General features: G+C 55.2%; 1 protein-coding gene across 2 annotated transcripts; it reads left to right on the forward strand.

The window, feature by feature from the left end:
• The first annotated feature begins 458 nt into the window (after positions 1–458).
• On the forward strand, positions 459–11,441 carry OAF (out at first homolog). 2 transcript variants are annotated; one of them, XM_056509722.1, is made up of 4 exons: positions 459–832; positions 7,358–7,492; positions 8,059–8,239; positions 9,867–9,994. In XM_056509722.1, exons 1-4 carry the CDS (start codon positions 605–607, stop codon positions 9,980–9,982), a joined length of 660 nt encoding a protein of 219 aa, XP_056365697.1. In that variant the 5' UTR covers positions 459–604; the 3' UTR covers positions 9,983–9,994. The 2 variants fall into 2 exon arrangements, with proteins under 2 accessions (XP_056365697.1, XP_056365696.1); XM_056509721.1 differs by lacking the exon at positions 9,867–9,994 and adding an exon at positions 10,054–11,441 and having other exon boundaries at positions 462–832.
• Positions 11,442–13,077: the final 1,636 nt, after the last annotated feature.

Here is a 13,077-nt window from a genome sequence, read left to right on the forward strand (position 1 = left end):
CAGTGATGGATCCATGTGCTCGATGATGGATCCGTGTGCTCAGTGACGGATCCATGTGCTCAGTGACGGATCCATGTGCTCGATGATGGATCCATGTGCTCGGTGATGGATCCGTGTGCTCAGTGATGGATCCGTGTGCTCAGTGATGGATCCATGTGCTCAGTGATGGATCCGTGTGCTCAGTGACGGATCCATGTGCTCGGTGACGGACCCATGTGCTCGGTGATGGATCCATGTGCTCGGTGACGGATCCATGTGCTCAGTGACGGGTCCATGTGCTCGGTGACGGACCCATGCGCGCACCCTCGGCTCCCTCTCGCCGCCGCCCCGCCCGTCCCGGCGCTGTTCCTTTAACGCCGGGGCGGGCGCTGCTCGGCGGGGCCGTCCCGGGTCCAGGGGGGAAGTGACGGGCGGGGGGCGAGGGCAGAGCCCGCGCGGGGAGGGAGGGAGGGAGGGAGCGAGCGAGCGGGCTCTGAATGAGCCGGGCGAGCCAGCCACCCCCTCGGGGCCGGGGGCGCGGCGGGGCCGCCTTCCCCCGCCGCCTTCCGCGCTGCGGCCGCGCCCCCCGCCCCGTGCGCGCCCTGCCCTGAGCGCTGCCCGGGGGATGCGCGGCCCGGCCCCGCGGCTGCCGGCGCTGCCCGCGCTGCTGTGGCTGGCGCTGGCCCCGCTGCCCGGCCCCGCCGCGCGGGCTGAGCTGCGGGTGCGGGTGCGGCTGCCCGGCGGGCAGGTGACGGAGGAGAGCCTGCAGGCCGACAGCGGCGCCGACTGCGTCAGCCTGGAGCTGAGGGCGGCTGACGGCGCCCTCGTCACGCTCACGGCGGATTTCAGACAGGTACGGGGCGGGGGAGAGCATCCCCGGGGGGTTCAGACCTGTATGGAGCGGGGAGAGCATCCCCGTAGGGTTCGGGTAGGGACCGAGCCGGGGAGAACATCCCCGGGGGGTTCAGGCAGGGACCGAGCCGGGGAGAACATCCCCGGGGGGTTCGGGTAGGGACCGAGCCGGGGAGAACATCCCCGGGGGGTTCAGACCCATATGGAGCGGGGAGAGCATCCCCAGGGGGTTCGGGCAGGGACAGAGCTGGGGAGAGCGTCTCCGGGGGTTTCAGATGAGAGCGGAGCTGGGGAGAGCATCTCCGGGGGGTTCGGGCAGAGATCGAGCCGGGGAGAACATCAAGAACGAGGCTGGGAGAACATCCCTGGGGGATTGGGATGAGAACGGAGCTGGGAGAGCATCCCCGGGGGTTTTGGATGAGAACGGAGCTGGGAGAGCATCCCCGGGGGTTTTGGATGAACGGGGCTGGGAGAGCATCCCCGGGGGTTTCGGATGAGAACGGGGCTGGGAGAGCATCCCCGGGGGTTTCGGATGAGAACGGAGCTGGGAGAGCATCCCCGGGGGTTTCGGATGAGAACGGAGCTGGGAGAGCATCCCCGGGGGTTTTGGATGAGAACGGGGCTGGGAGAGCATCCCCGGGGGTTTTGGATGAGAACGGAGCTGGGAGAGCATCCCCGGGGTTTTGGATGAGAACGGAGCTGGGAGAGCATCCCCGGGGGTTTCGGATGAGAACGGAGCTGGGAGAGCATCCCCGGGGGTTTCAGATGAACGGGGCTGGGAGAGCATCCCCGGGGGTTTCGGATGAACGGGGCTGGGAGAGCATCCCCGGGGGTTTCAGATGAACGGGGCTGGGAGAGCATCCCCGGGGGTTTTGGATGAACGGGGCTGGGAGAGCATCCCCGGTGCCGCGGGGTCCCGCGGTGATTCCCGCGGGGCTGGAGGAGGGTGAAGCTGCGGGATGGGAGCGCTGGCCCCTCGCGGGAGGGTCTGCTCAGGGATTTTTCCGTGAGTGCTTTTTGCGGGATGAGCGCTGGGGATGGCGATCCTTCCCGTCCTCCTTCCAGACCCGAGTCCATCCCAACTCGGAAGCTGGAGAATCTTGACTGGGGGTGCAGGAGGCAGAACAGTTTCAGAGGCGTGGAAGAGCCCTCGGAATGCACAGGGGAGAGTCCATCCATCCCCTGGCACTGGCCGCTGTCACTGGGGTCACCCTCTGCTCCCAGCCAGAGCTGGAACCCCAAATCCCACATATCTCATGGGCAAGAGATGCCAAACCTGCCTGATGCAGGAACTTCCCTGGGAAGAGCAGTTTGCCCGAGTGGCACGGCTCTGTTATCTCATTCCATCCCCCCATCCTGGCTGTTTGCTCAGGTGGACTTTGCTTTGCAGCAGGAGGAACCCAGACCCATGAGATAGGAAGGTCCCAGCCTGCTGTGAACCTTGGAGCCTTTTTGCCAGGGATTGTCCTGGTGCCTCTTCCCCTTTCAATCTCAGTCTCCCTACAATCCCTCAGATGTCCCTGAGGTGCCAGCAGAAGCTGTGGTGATTTTGGAAGTGGTGGCATGTTTCAAATACTGCAGCACATGTGCAGGGAAGCAGCCCTGTGACTCCTAATAAATGAAATATTAAATATAAATATTAAATATTTGCAAGCCATGGCACAGCAGGGAAGTTAGGAAGGGCTCTGAAGCCTGCAGATTGCAAACTTGCACATTCCCAGGGGTGGGAAATCCAAACTCACTACAAATCTCTAGGCAGGTCCTTTGGGATGTGACTTGTGCTGAGCTGGTGATTTTTTTCAGCATTTTGCATTTGCTTCAGCTCTTGCTGAGAGCTCAGAGCTACCCACAACCCCAACTGAGTGGGAGTTACATCTTCTCTCCCTCCCATCCTTATTAGAGCTGAGTTTCTCCTGGGTTGGGGCTCCCTGGAGGTATTTTGGGTCCATAGGTTAAATCCTGAGCTCCTCAGGGCTTTGCAAGCATCTCACTTGCAGAAGTGCATTCCTAATGCTCAGGTTTAGGGCAGCTGGGGCCTGGCTCTCTCTGCTCCATGGATTTGCTGGAAAACAGCTGGGGAAAGCCAGGGGAACATAAAGGAGCAGGGAGCTAGCTGGCTTTGTGGTGAGGTGAGTAATGTGTGAGCAGGCAGCAGCTTCCCCCTGCCCTGCTCTGCCCTGCTGCTCCTCTCCCCGAAATTACACAACTCCTGCCTGCACTGGAGGTCGTGGGGCTCTGAGCCTTCCCAGAAGCAGCTGGGCTTGTTGATCTGCTGCCCTTCAGCCTGATGATGTGGCCAGGATGCTGGGGTTTTTCCACAAATGATTTTTCCATTCCTCTGGCTCCAGCTGCAGGGGGTTTGTCCAAAAAATCAGGGGTTTATTTACTATTTTTTTAATTTTTTTTTTTTTTTTCTCTCTCTGCTGGCAATTTGTGGTTGCCAGACCAGGGGCTGGAGAAGAAAGGAGCTAAATGAGATCATTGTTCATTGCTTTGCTCTGACACTGGTGGGACTTGAGCAGTGCCTGGGGCTTCCACAGGGCTGGGATTTTCATTGCTCTGACCTGGAGGAGCTCAGAGCACACCAGGTTATTTTCTCCTTGGTGCAGCACAAACTGCTCAGTGCAAGTTCCAACTGGGACTCAATGTTTTCTGGCCAGAGCAGGGGTGACTCTTTCTTTTCTTGCACTTTGAAAGAAGGGAATGAAAATGCTTCTTTTTCTGTGGTCAGGCATAAAATGCACTGCAAAATAAATAATGAGGGGGCTCAGCAGCCCTGGCTGTTGTGTCTGGGTGGAATGGAGGGATGTTGCCAGTTGTTAAACACGGCCTGAGAACAAAGTGGGTGGGTTTATTTCAAGGTCAGCACAAAGATATGGAGAAGTTTCTCTTCCCTTGTGATTGCTGGAAAAGTTGAGGTTGGAAGCACAAGGGAGGAAGCCTGGGTAGTGTTTTAACCCCTGCACTGCCAGTCCTTTCAGTGTTAATAAAGCTGTTGTGTGATGTTTTGGGGTAGTGGGGTCAGAGTTTCCTCATGCCAAGGGGCCACGTGTTGGGTGACAAATCACCAGGTGACACAGGAAAGCATCTGACCACAGATTTTATCTGTGTGATTTGGAAAGCAGATTCTTCTCTGAACAGAAACCAAAAGTGGGAAATGAGAGACATTCAGGAGTCTTTGGGAGGGCTCATTAAAACACCCTGGTGTTCAATACTCTGTAGAATCTTATTTATTGCTCACAAAATATGCTTTTTATTCCCCCTCTCCCAGCACATCCTTGATTTGCCTTTTCAGATACCTGAATATAAGAGGCAGCACACCCAAAATTTTCATTCCAGCCATTTCCAGAGACAGAGGAGTTAAAAACCATAATCCCCACCCATTCAGGGTAGCTCAGCTGGATGGACCCTCAGTGTGGATGCAGCAGCAAGTTCCCTGTGCTGTGCAAACTCGGGGAATTCTGGCCAGCTGTGCTCATTCCCTGGGGCACAGGCTGCTGACATGTGCAGAATTGGGCCCAGCAGTGCTGGTGTCACCCCATGTCCCCAGCAGCACATCCTCCTTTGCCTGTGCCACTGCAAAGACAAAACTTGGTCCCCACAGCCTCACTGATGTCCTCAGGGCAGAGAAATTTGGCAGGAGGGCTGAATGGGCTGCAGGGAGGAAGGCACTGAAATGATTTATTTCCCTGGGAACTGGTTTGCTCCACTCGACGTGGGCTGGGAGCTGGACCACACAGGCTTGTAAATCCCTGCTGGAATAAACCCCAGGCAGGGGGGTGAGCTGCTCTCACCCCCAGATGAAGCCTCTGGCTGAGGACAGAGTGAGGAGGGAAAAGCTGGATGATTTGTTAGATAATAGTTTAAAAGAAAATATGAAGTTCAATTATATATTATGCTTATGCTTTTGCTTTGCTTGCTTTTAGTAGTACAGGTTTGTCAGTTAGCCAGCTTATAGTAAGTGTTTAAGCAACTTCAGTTAATATTTTAAGTTTAAATATCATATCTCTGTCCAACACAACCCCAGAAAAAACGCTTTTTCACTTGTTTATCTATCCTTGTAGTTATATTAATGCAAATCTGTGTGTGCTTTGCCATTGAATGAAGCAGTGAAGTTTTGCTTTGATGACCAGGTGAAGGCACTTCCTCCTTGGGAGTGCCTTTAGTGGGGAGAGGCAGCTGTGGGATTTTGGGAGCTGGGAGCACTGGGACCTGTGCTGCCCTGAGGAGCTGCTGTGGCCTTGCTGCAGGGCTGGCTGCTCCCTGGAGTGTTTGCCACCCAAACCCAAGCCCAGCTGTCACTGCACCCGCTCAGGGCTGAGGATTCCCTGCCTGGGTTCATCCAGAGAGTGCCTGCTCTGCTCTGCTCTGCTGGGACTTGTTTCCTGCTGGGAAGTTCTGCAGGAGCCCAGGGTGAGAGGTGCTGTTTGCTGCCTTGGCTGGGTACCCACCTTGGCACCAGCTCGCTGCTTTTCCTGCTGGGAAGGAGGAGAGGAGGCTGGGCAGGGCAAGGGGAGAAGCTTTGGAGGCTCTTTCCCTGTGGAATCTTCTTTAAGCAGCAGGGTTTGGTTCTTGCTCCAGCTGGGGTGGCAGGGAGAGCTGGTCAAAGCCAAGCAAGGGTTTGGGACAGAGCAGCGAAAAGAAGAGACTCAGGGCAGAGTGGTCACTGCAAGGTTCACTGTGGCTTTGCTCAGATCCAGGTAAAGGTGGGATTTCTCCCCTCAGAACAACTCCTGCTACAGATCCTTGAAATCACAGATCCTTGAAAAAAGAGCTTTTTTAAAGCTGTTTCAATGCTGGCAGCCCAGCCCATTTCTGCCTGTCCCAATGCATCTCCCTTGGTGTCAACAAATGCTCTGGAAATCCCTGGCACTGGCAGTTTGGGCAGAGGGAGTTGTGAATTCCTCATCTGCTTCAGCCCCAAGGAGGAAAGAGCCAGGCTGGCTGAAGGCTAATTCTTAAATAGATGGATCAGGAGGATTAATCAGCTGCTCAGCACGTTCTCATTTTACAAAAATTGCCTCCAACCTGGGAAGTGCTGCACTGTTTTTAATCTCCTGCCTGTGGAGGTTTTCGGCCTGAATGCAAAACGTGGCTATCCCTGCTTGCTTTTCCCAGACTGTTCAAAGGGAATTAGAGTTAAATCCACAGCTGAGGAATATGCCAGAGTCAGCTCCTGGTTTTAGTCTGCTCGTCCATGGGTCCTGCATGCTGTGGGAGCTCCCAGCTGGAAGCTGGAAGGCAGCTGGGAGCAAATGTGGATGGGGAATGTGGATTGTTCCAGTGGTGCCAGTGCCTCAGTGGGACATCTCCCCATTAAATCTTGTGGAAAAAGTAATGATTCCATAGCAATTTCACAAGAATTTTTGGAATCTCTTTCTTCTCAAGCCTCCTCTGCGCCCTGCTCTTCTTTGTGCAGTCAACAATTGCAGCAGCAAGATGATTTCTCCCATCCTGGGGGTGGAAGTGCTGTTCTTGCAGCTGTCCAGATGTGCACTGAATGACATTCCTGTTCCTCTTCTGGGCATGGAAGAGAAGGCAGGAAATAGATAGTGAGCAGGAAAGCTCAGCTGGAAAAGAGAAATGCTCCTGTCTGGGGCAGGGAGAGGCTGGGAGAGGAGAGGGATTTGACAGCTGGCACTGCTCTGCCTGCTCTGCAGCCCCAGTATCTGCCCAGCTCTCTGTGGAGAGGTTTGGCTGCAGGAGGTGCCAAAGGCAGGGATTGCCCTCTGTTCCAGTCCTGCTTAGCCCTTGCAGTGGGATGGGATGGCAGATTCCCACACAGGGCACCAATGCCCCTGAAGCCAGAGCCAGAGATTGATCCCTGCAAAGAAATCAGGCTTTGGTGCCAGAGCAGGACACAGAACAGGACGACTTTGCTGTTGCCCAAGGAATTCTGTGACTCCACATGAAGTAACTGTGACTGATTTCCAGGCTGGTTCTGGGAAGGACTGCAATCCATGCCATGTAAAATGACAAAATTAGTGGCCTGCACAGAAAAGGAAATCATCTGCAGCTGATCATGACAGCTCCTTCTGCCTTTAACAATTTCATTTTCGCTTCTGTTCCACACATTCAGGGATGAGTAACTTTTTCTTCAGGATGCCACTTGCCAAGAAGCAAGTGAGGGAAGGCAGCACAGGAAATTTGGGGCTGCTTACTCAGTGAGGCACGAGGATAATGGCTGTGTGACATTTGCTCAGCAGAACCAAAGGAGGCTCCTTGGAGCTTTGCTTCCCTTCTTGGGAAGGCACAGAAACTCTCAGCTCTTGGATGTGGGATGTGACCTGGCAGCAATTTGTCCTTGCCACAGTGGGATTGTGAAAAGCCTTCATTCTCCACAGACACCAGGGATTCTGCTGCAGGCTTTGGGGTGGGATTGGAGCTGGGACCTCAGGTAGCACAAGAATGAGACCTTTGGCTTTGTTTTTGGGCTGGATCCTTTCTCTTTGGCCCCGACCCCTCAGTTCACCTCACTGATGCCAAAGATTTGCAGCTCTCACTCTTATTTCTCTCTCTCTGCCAGGAGGTAAAGATTTTCCGTGCCTTAATCCTGGGGGAGCTGGAGAGGGGCCAGAGCCAGTTCCAGGCTCTCTGCTTTGTGACCCGGCTGCACCGCAACGAGATCATCCCCAGCGAGTCCATGGCAAAGCTGCGCCAGGTGCGGGGCTCCCTCCTGGTCCAGCCAGCCCCCCCAGGGTTATCCTGCCTGCCTGCCCTTCCCAGGCTCTGAGCCACCTCTGACCACCCCTCCTGCCTGAGGGGTTTGGTGTTAAACTGAGTTCATCAGGTCCTGATGCTGTTCTAGTAAAGCACTTCAGATGTAGTCAAGTTTGAGTCGTGATTCAGTTGAGCCTAATTTGTGTCAGGGTAGGTGAGTGGCTGTGAAAGTCCCTGTCCCAATGGAGCCAGCACTGATCTGGGATCATTTATCAGGGCAAAACACAGAGAAACCACCACAGTCATTGGTAGAACCTCGTGGTTTCAGCAGGGTGGGTGAGTGGCTGTGAAAGTCCCTGTCCCAATGGAGCCAGCACTGATCTGGGATCATTTATCAGGGCAAAACACGGAGAACCCACCATGGTAGAACCTCGTGGTTTCAGATCAATGGGTTATTTTAAAGTGCCTCCCCCCCAGGTAGGATGCAGGTGCACATCTGCTCCCACACCTGATGCTGGAAGGAATGAGGTGCACCCAGCACTGAAGGTGTGACGGTTTCCTCTGCAGAAAAACCCGCGGACGGTGCGGCAGGCAGAGGAGGCGCGAGGGCTGGAGCACCTCAGCATGGACGTGGCCGTGAACTTGAGCAAGGCGGCGCAGCTGAGCTCCCACATCCACAACGTCTGCGCAGAGGCCGGGGAGGCCATCTACACCCGCCAGGAGGACGTCAGGTTCTGGCTGGAGAGAGGTGGGCTCTGAGTTCCCGTGCTTGCACTGCAGCTGCTCCTGTCCTGTGCTGGCTCCTGGCAGCTTTCTGGGGATCAGCACCCCCTCTTCTGGCTCTGAGGCACCAGAGCTCTGTGTGTCACCCTGAATGTTAGCAGGTCTCACTCCTCATGCTGGCACTCCCAAGTGAAGCTGATTTGGGATTTTAAAAACAGCTTTTCACCTGTTCCACCACCCAGAGCAACAGAGGTTTTGTGTCTTTTGGTTTACTCTCTCCCTGGGGTCTTCTGTTCTCCGGGTTCTTATTCAGATTTAAATCCTTACAAACGCTCTGTCCAAACTGCTCCTCAGCCTGGGGACTGTGCAGAGAGACCACTGCTGGTTCTGGGGGCAGTTCCTTGGCTTTATCTCTTGGCAGCACCCTGAGGGGTGTCTGTTCATCCTGGGGGATGTCTGTTCATCCTGAGGGGTGTCTGTTCATCCTGGGGGATGTCTCTTCAGTTTAAGGTGCTGCCACAGGGCTTGGACCTGCCGGGCCTTGCTTTCCTTGGGGTCTTTTATTTCTCCCGTGCTTTCCATTCAGATTTAAATTCTTGGGGACGCTCTGTCCAACCTCCTCCTCAGCCGAGGAGCTGTGTGGCTCTGGTGGCTCTGTCCTTTGGCTGCCCTCTGTCCTGAGCACTGTCTGTGCTTGCTGCCACAGGGGTGGACAGCTCCACATTGGAGGTGCTGCCAGAGGGCTCCGACCTGCCCGACCTTGCTTTCCTTGGGGCTTTTTGTTTCTCCTGTAGTTCCCATTCAGATTGAAATCCCAATAGCCCCGGGACAGCTTTGGTGTTTCTGTCCTTTGGTGTCTCTGTCCTTTGGTGTCTCTGTCCTTTGGTGTCTCTGTCCTTTGGTGGCTCTCTCTTCTGTCTCCCCTCCTTGCTGAGCGCTGTCTGTGCTTGCTGCCACAAACCTGCCAGACCTCGCTTTCCTTGGGGTTTTTTGTTTCTCCTGTAGTTCCCATTCAGATTTAAATGCCAACAGCCTCTGGAAACATTGTCCAACCTCCTCCTCAACCTGGGGATGTCTCTGGTGGCTCTCCCCTCTGTCTCCGCTCCGTGCTGAGTGCTGTGTGTGCTTGCTGCACAGGGATGGACGGCTCCATGTTCGAGGTGCTGCCGGACCACACTTTCCTTGGGGTTTTTTGTTTCTCCCGTGGTTCCCATTCAGATTGAAATCCCAATAGCCTCGGGACAGCTTTGGTGGCTCTGTCCTTTGGTGGCTCTGTCCTTTGGTGGCTCTCTCTTCTGTCTCCCCTCCGTGCTGAGCGCTGTCTGTGCTTGCTGCCACAAACCTGCCGGACCTCGCTTTCCTTGGTTTTTTTCGTTTCTCCCGTGGTTCCCATTCAGATTTAAATCCCAATAGCCCCGGGACATCCTTGGTGGCTCTCCCCGGTGTCTCCCCTCCCCGCTGAGCGCTGTCTGTGCTTGCTGCACAGGGATGGACAGCTCCATGTTCGAGGTGCTGCCGGACCTCACTTTCCTTGGGTTTTTTCGTTCCTCCCGTAGTTCCCACTCAGATTGAAATCCCAATAGCCCCGGGACATCCTTGGTGGCTCTCCCCTGTGTCTCCCCTCCATGCTGACCTCTGTGCTTGCCCCGCAGGCGTGGACGGCTCCATGTTCGAGGTGCCGCTGCAGGGCTCGGACCTGCCGGACCTCGCATTCCTTGGGATTTTTCCTTTCTCCCGTAGTTCCCCATTCACATTTAAATCTCAATAGCCCCGGGACATCCTTGGTGGCTCTCCCGGTATCTCCCCTCCCCCTGAGCGCTGTCTGTGCTTGCCCCGCAGGCGTGGACGGCTCCATGTTCGAGGTGCTGCCGCAGGGCTCGGAGCTGCCGGAGCTGCGGCGCTGCCGGCGCTGTCCGGACCGCTGGAAGCCCTGCATCTGCAGCTACTCGCTGAGCATCGAGTGGTACCCCTGCATGCTCAAGTACTGCCGCAGCCGCGACGCCGCGGGCAGGGTGTCCTCCTACAAGTGCGGCATCCGCAGCTGCCAGAAGGGCTACACCTTCGACTACTACGTGCCTCAAAAGCAGCTCTGCCTCTGGGATGAGGAAGCTTAGAGCCAGGCCGGGCTCCCCAGGAGCTGCTTCTGCTCCCAAGGAGGAATGCTGTTCACGGTGGTGCCTTTCCTTGTGGCCTCCTGTGCCTCCCTCCCCACCTGTCGCTGCCTCGTGCTGTGCCAAGCAGGCTCAGCTGGCTGGGTGATGCTGCTCTGGCTCCCTGGAGCAGGAGATGCAGGTTTTGGGGTGAAGCACAGGGGAAGGGGTGTGCTGCCCTGCTCTGGAGCTCCGAGGGGCATTCCCAGCCTCGAGCTGAGCGGGCAGGGCAAGGATCTTGCCCAACATCTCTGCCACTGAAGAACCCCCTTCGCTGCCTTCACCACCTCCTGGTGCCACAACCATGAGGAAACAGCTGATTTTTGGGACCACAGCCCCTGAACAAGCAAGGTTTGAAGCCCACCCTAAGGAAGACCTGCCTGTAGCTTTTCCCAGTGCCTGGCTGGCTGTTACATCCCCCTGTGGATGGAAGATACACTGGGAGGATACAGCCCAGCATCTTGTGCCCCTAAAGGGCTGGAAATTAGGGCTTGGATTAATCCCTACCTAGACTAGAGAAAGTCCAACTTTTTGTGTTGGTCTTGTGACTGTTCCACTAAGAAAGAAACATCTGGAGACTTGTGGCTGCAGGGGGAGAGGAGGATCCCAGGTGGGTTTGGAAGAAGACAGGATTCTACATCCACGTCCAGTTTTATGTCCTGCTCTGCCAGCTATTCACAAGAAGCTCTTAAATAACTGTTCTGCTTTGCTGTGCCTTGTTCCCCCCATATGTTAAACAGGGATGACACTGAAGTTGTCCTTGGCCTTGGAATATTCCTGGAGGGATCAGACAAAAAGCACTGGAAGTGCTGCTTGTTTCTGTGTCCTCTTCCACTCAAATTAGGAGAAGCACAGAGGGGAGAGAAGCTCTTGGAGTCTTTAGGAACCCCTGTGCCTCCTGGTGAAAAGCCTTCACAACGTGCCTTTTTGCCTAAAATACAGGAATTTTTTCAAAAGAAGAAAAAAAATAATAATTTGGTCACAATTATTTTTGTATCAATCACTTAAGGGGGTGGGGGGAGAAGGGAAGGGTATTTTAATATTGGAACATGAAGTAAAACACACTTGAAATGATTTTTTTTTAAAAAAAAGAAACAAATTATTTATCATTTGTAAGGTAAAATAAACTGATTTTTTAAAGCATCCTTGGCCTAAAAGTTTCTCTGTGCATGATAAGAGTGTGAATTCAGATTTGTTCTTTCATGGGTAAGTCTCAAACCTGCACTTGGTGAAGAGCCATGGACTGGGGGAGAACATGCAGGAATTTCTGACTCAGCAATGTGATGCTGCATCTCAAACACCCCCATCCTCTGAGACCCTCCACAGGGAGGCAGGTTTGGCTCATCCCAGGCTGCTGTGGGAACTTTGAGCTCGGGCTCTGCTGGATAAACCCATCGGTGGGGGGGTGGGGGCTGCTCTGGCTGCCGTGAACATTCCTGGTGAATTCCTGGTGAATTCCTGGCGAGTTCCTCCGCAGCTCCAGCCGATGAGGGCGGCACTTTCAGAGCTGCTGGAGGGAGAACCGTGGAGCTCTGATTCCCTCTAGTGTGGGGAATGCAGCGATGGGGCAGCGAGCACTTCCAGCGTTTCTCTGCTTCTCCCACCAACAATTCCCCCTTTTCCGGGGAAGGGGGAGCAGGGATTTGTTCTCTGCTGTCTCGGCTCCTGCTCCGTGGGGTTTTGTGCCTGTTCTTGGGGTCAAACCCAGCTGTGGGCAGGTGGGCTGTGAGCAGGGTGGGGTTGGGTTTCAGGGATCGCAGCCCATTCCCGCCGCTGCCGCCCGCACAGGGATGCTGGGACGGAGCCGGGCTCGCTCTGGCAGCGTCGGGACACATCGCAGCGAGCTTTATTTCCAAATTCCGAGGCTCCGGAGTGGCCGGCAGCCGGTGCAGTTCCCTCGCCTCCAGCAGTGGGTGCTGGCGGAGCGCGGCTGTGCCCGGCCGGGTTCGGGATGTCGGGATTTATGTCGGGATGTCGGGGAAGGGATGCTCGTGGTCCAGCCGGTCCCTGCAGGATCGCAGGATGCCCCCAGCCCTGCCCGAAGAGCACTTCGGGGATTTTTGTAGCATTTTGTGCTTCTCCCATAAATCAGAATTTATCTCCCTCCAAGAGGGGAACAAACCTCGGCAGCAGGAGAGGAAGAACACGGTGCCTGCAGTGAGGGAGGAGAGTGGATAAGTCATTGATGACCACAGGAAAAAAAAAAAAGAAAAAAAGGAGCAGGGAGTTTGGTGGTGCCTGGGAGTGATTCTAGCAGTGATCAGAGTAAAACCAATCCTGCCTTGCCTGATAATCTCATTTCCACAGCAGAAAGAAGTGATGATGCTGTGATCCATCCTGTTTTCCATGGGGAGGGTGCGTTCTGTCCTGCACATCACCAAAGCTCAGGGCACGCAAGGGGATGGGCTTGGCTGCCGCAGCTATTTGGGGAGAAAACCACCTAAATATTCTCTTTTTTTCCCCTCCCCCGATGTTTCGTTGAACACAAAATAACAGCCAGAAAAAGTCATTCCCAGCTGTGTCGGGGGCCAGGAGAGGGCACTGGTGCCCTGCCCGTGGCCGGGACAGCATCCCTGCCCGGAGGATGCCCGGGATTCCTGTCCGGCTGGAGATGCCACCCTCCTGTCGGCTCTGGAGAACGGGAGAAGAGCCAGGAAGAGCAGAGAGACAAGAGAAGCTCCTTTTGGTGAACAAAACGTGCTCTGATGTGGGG

Source organism: Oenanthe melanoleuca, chromosome 24, assembly GCF_029582105.1.
Source record: "Oenanthe melanoleuca isolate GR-GAL-2019-014 chromosome 24, OMel1.0, whole genome shotgun sequence".
NCBI lineage: Eukaryota > Metazoa > Chordata > Aves > Passeriformes > Muscicapidae > Oenanthe > Oenanthe melanoleuca.